At 43.5% G+C, this 14,485-nt stretch overlaps 1 protein-coding gene across 1 annotated transcript in view; it reads right to left on the bottom strand.

Moving 5' to 3' along the window:
• LOC140483673 (calcium/calmodulin-dependent protein kinase type 1-like) overlaps positions 1 to 14,485 on the bottom strand; it is a 190,406-nt gene that overhangs the window by 18,013 nt on the left and 157,908 nt on the right. Inside the window, exon 5 of the mRNA XM_072582040.1 lies at positions 1,917 to 2,055. Coding sequence (XP_072438141.1) covers positions 1,917 to 2,055 — 139 coding nt within the window. The remainder of the gene's footprint in view (positions 1 to 1,916; positions 2,056 to 14,485) is intronic.

Below are 14,485 nucleotides of genomic sequence, written 5' to 3'. Positions count from 1 at the left end.
AAGCAGCAAAACAGACAATGACTGGGAGGTGAGGGTTTTGGAGTGCATTACCCAAATGTGTGGTGGAGACAACTTCAATCAAGATGTTCAGAGGGAATTAGACCGTTCACTAAAAAGGGAAAATGTGTAGGGTTATAGGGAGCATGCTGGAGAATGGCACCAAGTGAAATGTTGAATGGGAGAGCTGGTACTGATATGATGGATTGAATGGTCGCATCCTACACTCTAACAATTCTGTGATTCTGATTGCTTTAGCTTACTGGCTGGGGGGGGGGGGTAAAGTAATTACAATGCTCGGAGATTGTGAAATGTCCTAAATAAACGAAGTCTTCCTTCACGTGGATGTGACAGCCGATGTGTTTTTGTTCAAAACCATAAAACATCGGAGCAGACACAGGCCATTCAGCCCATCCAGTCTGCTCTACCATTCAACAAGATCATGGCTGATCTGATCATTCTCAGCTCCACTTTCCTGTCTTTTCCCCATATCCCTTGATTCCCTCACTGATTAAAAACCTCAGTCTTGAATATACTTAATGGCCCAGCTTCACCAGCCTTCTGCAATGAAGAATACCATATATTTACAAGAAGAAGAAATTCTTCTTCATCTCTGTCTTAAATGGGTGACCCCTTATTCTGAGATGATGCTGCCTAGTCATAGACTCTCCCACAAGAGGAAATGACCTTTCCATATCTGCCTTGTCAAATTCCCTAACAATCATGTATATTTCAATAGGGTTATCTCACATTCTCCTAAACTCCAGTGAGTACAGTCCAACCTATGTAACCTTTCAGTCCCTCTGTACCTAGCATCAACCTCATGAACCTTATGCGGACTGCCTCCAATGCCAGTGTATCCTTCCTTGGATAAGGGGTCCAAGACGGTTCATGGTATTCAAGCTGTGGTCTGACTGATGCCTTGTATCGTTTTAGCCAAACCTTCAAATTTTTCTATTCCATTTCCTTTTAAACAAAGGGAATTCGAAGGCCAAAATTCGAATTATCTTCCTTATTACCTGCTGAATGTAGATGCTAGCTTTTTGTGATTCAGGGGTGAGGATTCCCAAACCCCACAGTTCTGCAGCTTCCTGCAGTCTTTCTCCATTTAAATAATATTCTGCTCCTCTATTCTTTCTGCCAAAGATTGTAACCTCACATTTCCCCATATTATATTCCATCCACCCAGTTTTTGACCACTCACTTAAACCTGTCTATATCCCTATGCTGGCCCTTTGTGTCATCCTCACCCCAAGCCTTCATATCCACTTTTGTATCATCTTCCAAACTCTAGATTAGAGTGGTGCTGGAAAAGCACAGCAGGTCAGGCAGCATCCGAGGAGCAGGAAAATCGACGTTTCGGGCAAAAGCCCTTCATCAGGAATTCCTGATGAAGGGCTTTTGCCCGAAACGTCGATTTTCCTGCTCCTCGGATGCTGCCTGACCTGCTGTGCTTTTCCAGTACCACTCTAATCTAGACTCTGGTATCCAGCATCTGAAGTCATTGTTCTTACCATCTTCCAAACTGGCTACTGTACATTCACTCTCCACATCCAAGTCATTCATATTAATTGTGTTAATAATTGCGGGTCTAGCTTTAATCCCTGTGGCACTGTTCAAAAGCTGAGAGACATCGAATGGAAAAAGTAATATAGGTGACCCCTGTAACCGTGGGTGATACGTTGCAAGACCTATCCCGGATGCCCAAAACCACGGATAGTAGCGAACCCTATCGTTTAAATGGGAAATTTACCTCCTCGGCAGCCCCCTGGAATTATTTCTGGAATGTTCTATGTCATATTTTCAGGGCGCGGTAAACCACGGATAACTGAAACTGTGGAAACCGAATCCGCGGATACAGGGGGTTTTACTGCACACAGTTTCTAACCTGTGTAGTGTCTGTCCTAGTATGCACATACCTTCAGGTCTCTGTGTACAATGCCCAGCTCATGCAGGTACGTGACAGCATCCAGGATTTGCTGGATCAACATGCTGGCGTCTTTCTCTGTGTAGAAGCCCTTGTCCACTATCCTGTCAAACAGCTCCCCACCAGACACACTGTGAAAGATTAAGGGAAACACTATGATAGAGGGACAATGCACAATGATATTCAACATCAACGTATCGCTCAACATGAAGCACAATGGAAAAGGGCAAGGTCTATGCTTCACATTATTGGAACAAATGCTGGAGACTTACCTAGTCAATATAAACAGACATAATCTAAATGCAGAGATTTACATTCACCATAATTGAGGAGATTGGTGCTGGTCAAATAAACCCCAGGAAGATAAGCCAACCAGCCTTCTTGTGTGACACTCTTAACGCACTGCCTCCACACACATCCCCAACACCACCACGTCAGACTTACACTCACTACCACTCTGGTGTTAAATTAAAATGCCCTCGACTTTGAACAACTTGACTTTGAACAGACAATCCCAACAAGCATCCACTTTTACTAAAATGGTGATGATAAATGGACAGTGCACTCTACAGTACGAGCCAAGTCATTACAAGCAGAGGGCCCTCATCCAAGACATTTTGGGCTCGGTTTTCTCCCAGAACAGATCCTCTTCAGATCCTTATTTCTTTAATTTTATTTCTTTTTTTTCTACATAATATGAAGATGGACTGCAATGTTTAAGTTTTAACTTTCTTCCTTTATTTTTCTACTTCATACCTGAGATTTCGTACCTAGGTCACTTTGTACATCAGATGGTGCTGGAAATGATGACATTTTACAATTTTCACTTTGCTTCTGTACTTGAGTACACATGACAATAAAATCTCATCTTAATTCTAATTTATTCGAACAACTCCTTCTTGGCTGCTGGGAAAATTCAAACTATGAAGTATACTGCCAACATGGTTTGGAGATTTGGATGTATCTCTCCTGAAAGTAAAATATAAATAATTCATTGTATTGTGCTGCCCCTAGTCTGGCTCCCTACCTACAGAAAGAATTTAGAGTCTTGCAGGGGTTAACAGTGTCGTGTCACTTTATGTTTCATTACAAATGGAAACTGAACAAGGAATGCTCCAGTAATGGGGAAGGTCCCAAGACTCATTTCTCGTGAAAATCCAACAATATTATCGTCGGTGAAACAAATCACTCCAGCCTCTGGAATTTATAAAAATTGCAGGCACTTAAAGGTGAGAAAACCAAGATCATTGGTTAGTGCAAGAAAGCAGTAGCAAGGGATGATCTTGAGATCAGAGAATAAGTTTTATACAAATTAATGTATAGACCAGACAAATGGAGGCTAGCTCCTCACACTCTGCTGTCAGTGCAACCTCCTGGTCTACTTCGCTCTCTCAGAGATAGCCTATATCCCAATTCCCACTGGACCCTCAGCTCCTGCCTATTCAAGGAGGAATAATTTTATTCAAAGTATAGTTCGAATGTGGAACCTGCTGCCACAGGGCTTGAGACAATTAGAAACACACATTTGATTTGATTTGATCTATTGTTGTCACAAGTACTGACACACGGTGAAAATTGCTGCTTTCTGTGCTATGCAGGCAGATTGAACCATACAAAGAGCAACAGGGTAAAAGAACAGAGTGTAGAATACAGTGTTACAGCCACAAAGAAGGTGCAGAGAGAGAGATCAGAATTAGTATTTAAGAGGTCCATTCAAAAGTCTGATAACAGCAGGGAAGAAGCTGTTCTTGAATCTGTTTGTAGGTGTATTCAAACCTTTATATTTAAGGAGAAGCTAGATCTTTGAAGGAGATAGGAGCATTATTGATGAGATTAGACAAAGTGGGAGAACACACTTGTGGAGCAAGCACATCAACACTGAGTAGATTGAGCCAAACAGTTTATTTATTGTAAAACTGTTGATTAAAACATCATCTGAACACATGGAACCATACTACCACCTAGTGGTCACATTTTGGGACCCCATTCTGTAGTGTGACAGCACCATCTACAGGACACTATGAGTATTTCCTGAGCATGGCTTGCATCCAACACACAAAAAAAAGTGCTGGTGATACTCAGCAGGTCTGGCAGCATATCGAGGGGGAAACAGAGCTAATGTTTCAAGTCCAAAGGGACTGTTCTTCAAAACTGGATGTTCCAAACGTTAACTCCGATCCTCTCTCCACAGATATTGCTAAGTTTCTCTAGTATTTTCTGTTTTTACTTCTAATCTCCAGCTTCTGTATTTATTTTATTATTTTATTTGATCTCACAACTGCTGAGTTCCACATTTTCACCATTTTGGGAGCTGACCTCGAATCCAGAAGCTGAAGTGGAGCAAGCAGATCAATAATAGAACAGCCAAAAAAAAAACCTGCAGAATTGGGAAATTAGAATCCCTATTGTGTGGAAACAGGCCCTTCAGTCCACACCAACCCTCCAAAGTGTATTCCACCCAGATCCATTGCCCTACATTTACCCCTTACTCATGCACCTAACCTACGCATCCCTGAATACTACGGGCAATTTATCACAGCCAATTCTCCCAGTCTGCACAACTTTTGGATTGTGGGAGGAAACTGGAGCACCCAGAGGAAACCCACGCAGACTTGGGGAGAACATACAAACTCCATACAGATAGTCGTCTGAGGCTGGAATCGAACCCGGGTCCCTGGTGCTGTGAGGCAGCAGTGCTAACCACTGAGCCACCAGAAATCAGAAACAAAAACAGGATTGCTGGGAAAAACTTAGCAGCATCCATGGAGAGAAATCAGAGTTAATGCTTCGGGTCCAATGACCCTTTCACAGAACCAGATCAATATCCTGGCAACAAGCTGAGTAAAGAAACTTAGTATTCAGTGCCAAGCAGCTCACCCTCCCAGAACCACTCCAATCTACAAGCTTCAAGCTTGTCCCAATATTCAGCAGGAGCCCTGGATGATGCCACATGCTGTGCTCTACCAACTACTGGCAGCTGGTTCTTGTGATGGGGGTAGAGTGCTGTCTTCCTGTCTAAGTTATTGCTTTTTTCTATCCAGAAGTGCTCTTATACGCATCTGAACATTTATTCTTCCCATCACTAAGTCATCTATGGTATTTTTTTCATGTATTAACCACCACCAGCAAATCATCAATGTTTTCCAACTGTTTAATTTATGTGCAAAACCCATTAGGGCAATGCAGACCACCAAAGCTGGCAGAGAGGTAGGGAGAGCGCGAGGGGGCTAAAATAAAATTGAGTTGGAAAGAGAGATAAAACATTACCTGCTGAGGTGCCCACGTCTCTCTAAAGAGTCCTGAAGAAGAGTTACACCCGAAAAGTTGACTTCTTTACCTCCTGATGCTGCCTGGCCTGCTGTGTTCCTCCAGCCTCCTGCCTGTCTACTTTGGATTCCAGCATCTGCAGTGTTTTTTGTCTTTAACCTCTCTCTAAAGGCAGAGAGTATTTGGGGACACCGCTTGCTTCCTGCCCAAATTATTTTGAGTCAACTTGTTCAGAGGTGTTATCTCTAGTGCAGATGGGATATTAACCGAGGTCTCCTGTCTCAGATATGGGACACTATCACTGCACGATACTAAGTCAGTGGGTCTATCTAATGAGTATTTGTAAAGGGTAAACCACTATTTGGTCTTAATGAGGGGATACTTGTCTAACGTAACAAGATGTACCTATTATTTTACAATAAACTGTAAATTACATTGACACTTTAGGTAGAAAGACCAAGTCTATCAGGAGCCAAAGATGGTTCTTTTCTCTTCATCAGGACCTTGTGCTAAACTGCTTCTTCTCCATCTATGTGGCATCATCAGGTTGGGTGAAGCCTTATGCAATCTCATTAACCCACTTCAGAACTATGAGCCTTTACAACAGATGCTTGCAGCTGCTCAAAACTCAAGAGTGAAAATGGAAGATAAGACACCATTTCACATGCACAGTGAACCTGCCGTTGACATTAGTGTACATGGCGTCCACCACTGCTATACTGTGGTCACAGTATGAACATTCTATGGGATACACTGCAACAACTCCACAACACTTAAAAGAGAGAGAGAGGGAGAGAGAGATGGTGAGAAATAGTGTGAGTGAGTGAATGGAGTTTGTGTGCATGTGTTTGATTTGCTTTATCTGGACGGATCAACATTTAGATTGCTGGCTGTGTATGTTAACCAGTTAATGCTCCTTCACTGAACAAAGTTTTAGTTTAAAAATGGACCAATAACAGTGTTTATTTAAAAGAACTTTGTTCTGCTGTGACCTCTGACACCACAGCAGTTAATGCTGTGAAAACACGGACATCTTAAACTTTCCCTCCAAGTCACACAGAGCCCTGATTCAAATTGTTTTCTCATTCATTCATGAGATGCGGGCATCGCTGGCAAGGTCAGCATCTCGTGCCCGTCCTTAATTGCCATCCAGAACGTAATATCATTGGGTCACTATCCAAGCATTGTCTTCCCAAGCTCACAGAGGGAGCGCAGGAGCTGAGTTTCTACATTTCCAGGACAATTAGGAGTGGGAAGGTCTGGCCTTGCCTGTGATACCCACATATCTGTAACAAACTAAAGAAAAGGCTTCCACATCTGACATGATCTGCATAAAGACAGGTGAACTTTACTTCTGAGACTGAAAGCCTTTGAACAGCTCCTGTGGTTCCTATTGACAGCCAGTTAACAAACCATTGAACCAATAGAGGATGAGAACCATCACTACAATGAACCGATTCTGAAGTCAAGCACATTGAATTGGTACAGTCTTCAAATGACTTTGCTGGTATTGTTTTCACCCAGAAAACTGAAAAGCATTAGATACCTTTTACCAAACTGTTGCAATATTAATTTCAGGGAACAATGTGCCCCTGTTCAAAAAAGGGAATAGGGATAACCCCGGGAATTACAGGCCAGTTAGTCTTACTTCTGTGGTAGGCAAAGTAATGAAAAGGGTACTGAGGGATAGGATTTATGAGTATCTGGAAAGACACTGCTTGATTAGGGACAGCCAGCACGGATTTGTGAAGGGTAGGTCTTGCCTTACAAGTCTTATTGAATTCTTCGAGGAGGTGACCAAGCATGTGGATGAGGGTAGAGCAGTGGATGTAGTGTACATGGATTTTAGTAAGGCATTTGATAAGGTTCCCCATGGTAGGCTTATGAGGAAAGTCAGGAGGCATGGGATAGAGGGAAATTTGGCCAATTGGATAGAAAACTGGCTAACCGGGCGAAGGCAGAGAGTGGTGGTAGATGGTAAATATTCAGCCTGGAGCCCAGTTACAAGTGGAGTTCCGCAGGGATCAGTTCTGGGTCCTCTGCTGTTTGTAATTTTTATTAATGACTTAGATGAGGGAGTCGAAGGGTGGGTCAGTAAATTTGCAGATGATACGAAGATAGGTGGAGTTGTGGACAGTGAGGAGGGCTGTTGTCGGCTGCAGAGGGACTTAGATATGATGCAGAGCTGGGCTGAGGAGTGGCAGATGGAGTTCAACCCTGCCAAGTGTGAGGTTGTCCATTTTGGAAGAACAAATAAGAATGCGGAATACAGGGTTAATGGTAGGGTTCTTAGTCAGGTGGAGGAACAGAGGGATCTTGGGGTCTATGTACATAGATCTTTGAAGGTTGCCACTCAGGTGGATAGAGTTTGTAAGAAGGCCTATGGAGTATTATCGTTCATTAGCAGAGGGATTGAATTCAAGAGTCGTGAAGTGATGTTGCAGCTGTACAGGACTTTGGTTAGGCCACAGTTGGAGTACTGTGTGCAGTTCTGGTCGCCTCACTTTAGGAAAGATGTGGAAGCTTTGGAGAGGGTGCAGAGAAGATTTACCAGGATGTTGCCTGGAATGGAGAGTAGGTCGTACGAGGATAGGTTGAGAGTTCTCGGCCTTTTCTCGTTGGAACGGCGAAGGATGAGGGGTGACTTGATAGAGGTTTATAAGATGATCAGAGGAATAGATAGAGTAGACAGTCAGAAACTTTTTCCCCGGGTACAACAGAGTGTTACAAGGGGACATAAATTTAAAGTGAAGGGTGGAAGGTATAGGGGAGATGTCAGGGGTGGGTTCTTTACCCAGAGAGTGGTGGGGGCATGGAATGCGCTGCCCGTGGGAGTGGTGGAGTCAGAATCATTGGCGACCTTTAAGCGGCATTTGGATAGGTACATGGATGGGTGCTTAATCTAGGTTAGAAGTTCGGCACAACATCGTGGGCCGAAGGGCCTGTTCTGTGCTGTATTGTTCTATGTTCTATGTTCTATGTTCTATGTGAACTATAAATAGTATGTCAATTTAAGGAGCATTTTATGCAAATGAGATGCAATCCATTAGGACTATCGTTAGGATTTTTTTAACGAAGAGTGGACAACATGTGAAAGGGATTGCAATTGAGGGAAAGCTGTGGATCTTTTAAGCAAAAATTGAATGCTGGAAGTGGAGCTTTGTAAGTATTTAATTTTCAGGTGAATGAACACCAATTCCAAGGAATATGGTAAACAAAACATGACTCAGAGACAGAAGGGGATGGTGGGTCAAGGACATGTAGGTCCTGGGCCTCCTCCATCGCCACTCCCTTACCACCCAACGCCTGGAGGAAGAACAACTCATCTTCTGCCTCGGGACTCTCCCACCCCACGGCATCAATGTGGATTTCACCAGTTTCCTCATTTCCCCTCCCTCCACCTTAACCCAGTTCCAACCTTCCAGCTCAGCAGCGTCCTCATGACCTGTCCCACCTGTCCATCTTTCTTCCCACTTATCCGCTCCATCCACCTCCCTGACCTATCACCTTTACTCCCAACCTCCGTCCACTTTTTGTACTCTCAGCTACCATCCCCCCCAGCCCCAACCCCCTTCCCATTTATCTCTCCACCCCCGAGCCTCCCAGCCACATTCCTGATGAAGGACTTTTGCCCAAAAAATTGACTCTCCTGCTCCTCGGATGCTGCCTGACCTGCTGTGCTTTTCCAGCATCACACTCTTGATTCTAATCTCCAGCATCTGCAGACCTCACTTTCTCCTAGTCGCCAAATGCTGTGCCAAAAGGATAGATTTTGAGAAGGGCCTTACAGACAGAAAGTCAAGTACAGAGAATCCAGGGATTGTATTCCAGATCTAGAGGCTGCGGCAACTGAATGATTAAAACTGGGGGAGTGCAGGAGGCCTGTGTTAGAGAAGCTTCCATGTATTGAAGAGTTGGAGGCGATTACAGAGTTCAATAAGGACAAGGCCATGGAGAGGTATGAAATCAAGGATGGGAGTTTTAAAATCAGACATTCCTCAATTGGGAGCTGAGACAGGTTACCCAAGCTGAAAGGCACAAAGGCAATGGGATTTGCTGCAAATTACACATAGTCAGCAGAGTTTAGAATAATCTCAAATAGACAGATGGTACACAGTGAGAGACCCAGTCAAGGTGTATTGGAATACCCGAGTCTAGGGACAGCAAAGGCCTGAACAAGGGATTGAGCTGTAGGTGAGTAGAGGTGAAACAATTGGAACTAAGAATGGATCTCCCTTATCCAGGACTATCTTAAAATGACAGCTTCAAAAGAAAATCTTAGATTAACTGGTTCTCATGAGACTCCACAAATCTCAAGTTTTCACTGAATAATTAATGAAGGAGGACTTTGAAAGGTTTAGAGTGCACTCCTTCGCATTCCTGCCTCTAGAAAATCAGGAAACTGTCTTTGTTTTACTTTTTGAATACTTTGAATAAATCTACTTCCATCATGTTTGGAGGGTCTATTCTGGCTTAGTCTGGCCTTCTCAACCTCACTGTGTCCCTGAGGCCTAGGGACTCACAGGTTAAACTCACACCAGTTATTAGTCTCTGATGAGAGAGCAGTCCAATGGTTCTGTCCGACTATGGCACATTTGCTCAACTGGCAGAGTGGCAGTGTCCCTACCTCTGAGCCAGAAGGCCCAGGTTCAAGTCCCACTTTCCCCCAAGATATATAGAAACGGGTTGATGAATCACATCTTCAGCCAACCTCAAAGCGTGAGCCCTCCTCAAGCTGGCTTCTAGATTCCTCACCCCTAGCCTAGACTTCCACCCTCTTGCTCAAACTTATTCTTTCTCTTTTAAATCTTTGTCAAATGTTAATTATTTTAGTCAACATTCAAAATGCGATAACAGAGAGGCTCTTCATGACAACCTGTTCCAGCAACAGCTCGCTCACTTTAACACAATTATAGTTCCAAGCAATTAATTTTGGGCTGAGCCCTTTCAATTCGCCTACATATTACCAAACAGGGTACTGAAAGAATGCTCTTCAGAACTTAAGAAGCATCACTGAAGAACAGATTGAGGCCAAAAGAATGCATGGCATGAGCATCTTAGCTCAGCTCCTTACCCCTATTCCTGGAGTAAATGGAGGGAGAGGGACAACAAGAATGTTGTGGTGCACAGGGACCCAAGTGGCTGTGTACAGGAATCACAGAAGATAAACATTCAGGTTTAGCAGGTAATTAGAAAGGCACATGGAATGCTGGCCTTCATTACAAGAAGAGCTACCATGCCGAGCCAGTTAGGCCCTTTACTCATTGAGTGTTTGAAAGAATGAGAGGTGATCTGATGAAATATACGAGACCAAGAGGCTGGCTTTTCGGATCAGGTGTTGAGCCAACGTGGGGCGAAACAAAGAACCTGTTTCGAAATGTGGAGCCTCACATTTAAGGAAAAGAGGAGGTGGAAGGATTTCTTCCTTTAAAGAATTGTTAGTCTTTGGAATTTTCTACTCTAGAGAACAACGGGGTCGCAGAAATATAGTCAAGGCTGAGTTAGACTTTTGATCAGCAGGAGAATCAAGGGTTATGGAGGACAGACAGCAATGTGGCATTCAGGACAGAATTAGATTAGCAACAACACTATTGCATGGTAGAGCTGGCTTATGGAACGCTATGTTCCACTCCTGCTCCAACTTGCTCTGTTTATACATTAGCTGAATAGCAGCAAGAAATTGACTAATTCAAGGTCACTTAGCTAAAGTATTATCCGCACTAAGTGATTGTGAACATTAGCGCTGTATTCTGTAGGTGGGGCTGTAATTGTCATATTAGTCCCCATTGAAATGCACTTCTCCATTGAGGTGCTTTGTACAAGCAGAGCAACAGGAACAGTGACCAGTCCAATGTGAGTGTTCACATAGCACCATAGACTGAACAACCAACCTGCTGAAACTGTACACAATGTATTGCTTTCAACAGCCTTAGGTACACAGCTTTAAACGACCACACAGGATTTTATTTTCGTACCAAGATTTCTGTACACCTGAGCCCTTTGACTCTCATTGTCCTAGCATCTGAGAGTCATATCTCGCACTCAAAGAGACCCTTCAGCCCATCTTATTCATGCTGACCAGGTTTCCTAAACTGAATGTCCCATTTGCCTGTGTTTGGCCTATATCCGTCTAAACCTTTTTATCTGTCCAAATGTCTTTTAAATGTTGTAATGCTACCTGCATCTACCACTTCCTCTGGCAGTTCATTCCATGTATGTACCACCCTTTGTATGAAAACGTTGGCCCTCAAGTCCCTTTTAAATCTTTCCCCTCACACCTTAAACCTATGCCCTCTGGTTTTGGACTCCCCTACCCTAGGGAAAACACTTGGCTATTTACCTTATCTATACCTCTCATGATTTTATAAACCTCGATAAGGTCACCCCTCAGCCTCCTACACTCCAAAGATAAAGGTCCCAGCCACTCCTTATAGCTCAAAGCCTCCAGTCTGGGTAACATCCTTGTAAATCTCTTCTGCACTCTTTCCTGTTTAATAATATCCTTCCTATAGAAGGGCGACCAGAATTATACACAGTACTCTAAAAAAGAGGCCTCACCAATGTGTTGTATGGCTGTAACATGGCATCTCAACTTCTACCCTTCAGTGTAACCTTAACAGAGCAGCTCACTGCAACAAAAAAAGTTGCTGACATGTCACTGATTACAGCTCTACAGTCTCACAACAGGATTAGTGTATTAGCAGCAACCCAGTGCATAAAGCCAATAAGCTGCAAGGACTTTCCATATAACCTTTTGAGGAAAAACCTGCAAAGTTACTTTTCAATTTCTCCTCCACCTCTCCTGAAAGAGGAATCGTTTTCCCTTCAGAATCTAGCCATCATTTCAGACTTGATAAATCCAGCTACACTGCCAGCACAGACTGGGAGTGATTGCCCAACAAGGGAAATCAGTTGGGGACTGAATTGTCACTACATTGACAACAAACAGATTAAAATGAAAGATTTTCACACGGGTGAGGCCTTAACTGATCTGGGGACAGATTTTTTTGTCCTGTTAAGGGTGCTGCTGAATAAGATGCCTTCGGCTGTAGAGAGGCAACTGGTTTCAGTAGATAGTAAGTTCCCAGAGATACTTCAACAAGATGGTGTGGGGTCCACAGGAATTAAGGGTGAGTCAACTCAGAGTCTGTGGGAGGTGTCATTGGATAGTGTGTGAGCTAAGTATGGGTCAACTGAATACTTCTGCAGGATTTAGGGTAGGTTGTTAATGGTCTAAACTTTTCTTAATTACCCATTTGCTTCGCTTCAGCAGAACTCTCAGAATTCTCCAGGTTAAATGGATGTTTTGGAGGGTTCCGGGAATTCAGTGGAATTTTCAATTTCCCAGGCAATCCCTTTGAAGTCTGCTGCGATGGGCACTCTGCCAGGTCCCCACATGCAACACTCATTGATGTCGAGAAAATGACTGTCTGGCTCTTGGAAAATCTGAGATTCAACTGTAATGTATGCTTAATGTAGAGATTGATAGATTTCTAATTCCCAGCAGCGTAAACGCTTATAGAGATGTTGTAGGTAAAAGGCATTGAGGCACAATCATACCAAATGGCAGGACAGCTTCCATGGGCTCAATGATATTTTACTATTCCTATCCAGGACTGTGAATAGCATCCTGTATCTGACTCACTGCCTGATACCAGTGTTTTTCAGAGTACCCACACCCAGTCCCACACCCACACAAGTAGAACCCACCCCTGCTCAACATTCTCATCTACCTGGGGACTCCAACAATTCAATCTATGGACTTGAAGCAGATTCCAGGGCAAAACATAGAGATACACCATCGAGCAGTGTTCATCAAATCGCGACCGGGAGGGGAGAATGTTGGATGATGTTTTTTCCCCATCCCCCATACAACTGCCTCAGTAGCTAACCGAGCACAGGCCCAGACTCAATTTTAGGATCTTCTTAATCTTATTAAGAGAAGTGCCACCACAAGCTCTGTATAGACCTCTGCAGGAACTCAGGAATTTCTAATTTTTAAACAACATTGTTATGGAATTCATAAGAGAAGCAGCAACAAAATGGTCCTTTTAAGGATCAGGGCAATCTCCTCATCATCTACAACAGCAGACAGCTTCACATTTGGAAACCAATTCAAATAACCAATGAACAGCATTAAACTGCAAATCTTCTTGTGCAACTTGCAAGATATACAGAGATTTAACTTCTATTGTAAAGCCATTCTTTATTGAAGTTGGTTGAGTGCAGGATTTTAGGGGATGGCATAGAAGCAGCAGAGGGCCATGAATAAAGCCAAGATCAGGGAAATAGATTGGAGAATATTTTGGAAGGATGACAGTGGGGTAAGCAACTGGAAAGGCTTGCAAGTGTACACAAAGACAACTGTAGTGAATGGAATGACAGCTGGAGGGAGAAGGAACATTAACATGTAGAGACTATAAGCAAAAGTAGGCCATTCAGCCCATCAAGTCTACTCTGCTATTTAATGGCTGGTTTGACAATCTTTGACTCTGCCTCCCTGCCTTTTCCCATAACTCTTGAATCCCTGATTGAGTAAAATCTGCCTCTCTGAGCCTTGAATATAATTAACAACCACAGATTCACTAATCATTGATGGAAGGGGTGCTCCTCATCTCTGTCCTTTATAGGTGACATTATTGGGATATTATGCCCTCTGGTCTTCGACCCTCCCAGAAAGGGGAAACAACCTTTCCACATCTACCCTGTCTAGTCTCCTAAGCATCTTGTGATTTGAAGGAGGTTACAACGGTGAGAATCAACAATACCAAGAAAGCACTTCTAGACAAGGACATGGATTTTGGGTTCCATGTGTCTGAGTTTGGGACATTGATGAAGACGGGGGTTGGGGGGTTGGGGAATGAGAGCAGGGCTTAATTAAGAACAGGGTAAAGGAGATGTTTAGTGTACTGTCGAACCTAGGTGGCGTGCTGGAGAAACCAAACCTAGGCAGTTGAAAGATGTGGTTAATGTTTGGGAGGCAGGTGACTTTATGACATTGAGAGGGGAACTGATATTGCTATATGGTACTTGAAGGGCAACTCATGGTGAAACAGGGCAGCAAACCTCTGCCATCCCTCCAACATCTTCCTCAATATCCATTTCTCTGATCTTAAAGTGTTCATGTGCCTCTCCCAATTGCTTTCCCATTCCTGAGAGTCCATATGCACTGCTCTGAAGTGAAGTTCATCCTGAAAGCTTTTTCTCTGTTTCTGAAAGAGTGAGTGTATCCTGTTGAATTAGGGACAGGATGCAAAGCCTTTGGGGAGAACCCAAGCTTCGTTGGCTTCAGTC

Source organism: Chiloscyllium punctatum, chromosome 12, assembly GCF_047496795.1.
Source record: "Chiloscyllium punctatum isolate Juve2018m chromosome 12, sChiPun1.3, whole genome shotgun sequence".
Classification (NCBI taxonomy): Eukaryota; Metazoa; Chordata; class Chondrichthyes; order Orectolobiformes; family Hemiscylliidae; genus Chiloscyllium; species Chiloscyllium punctatum.
This window is presented reverse-complemented; position numbering and strand designations above follow the sequence as displayed.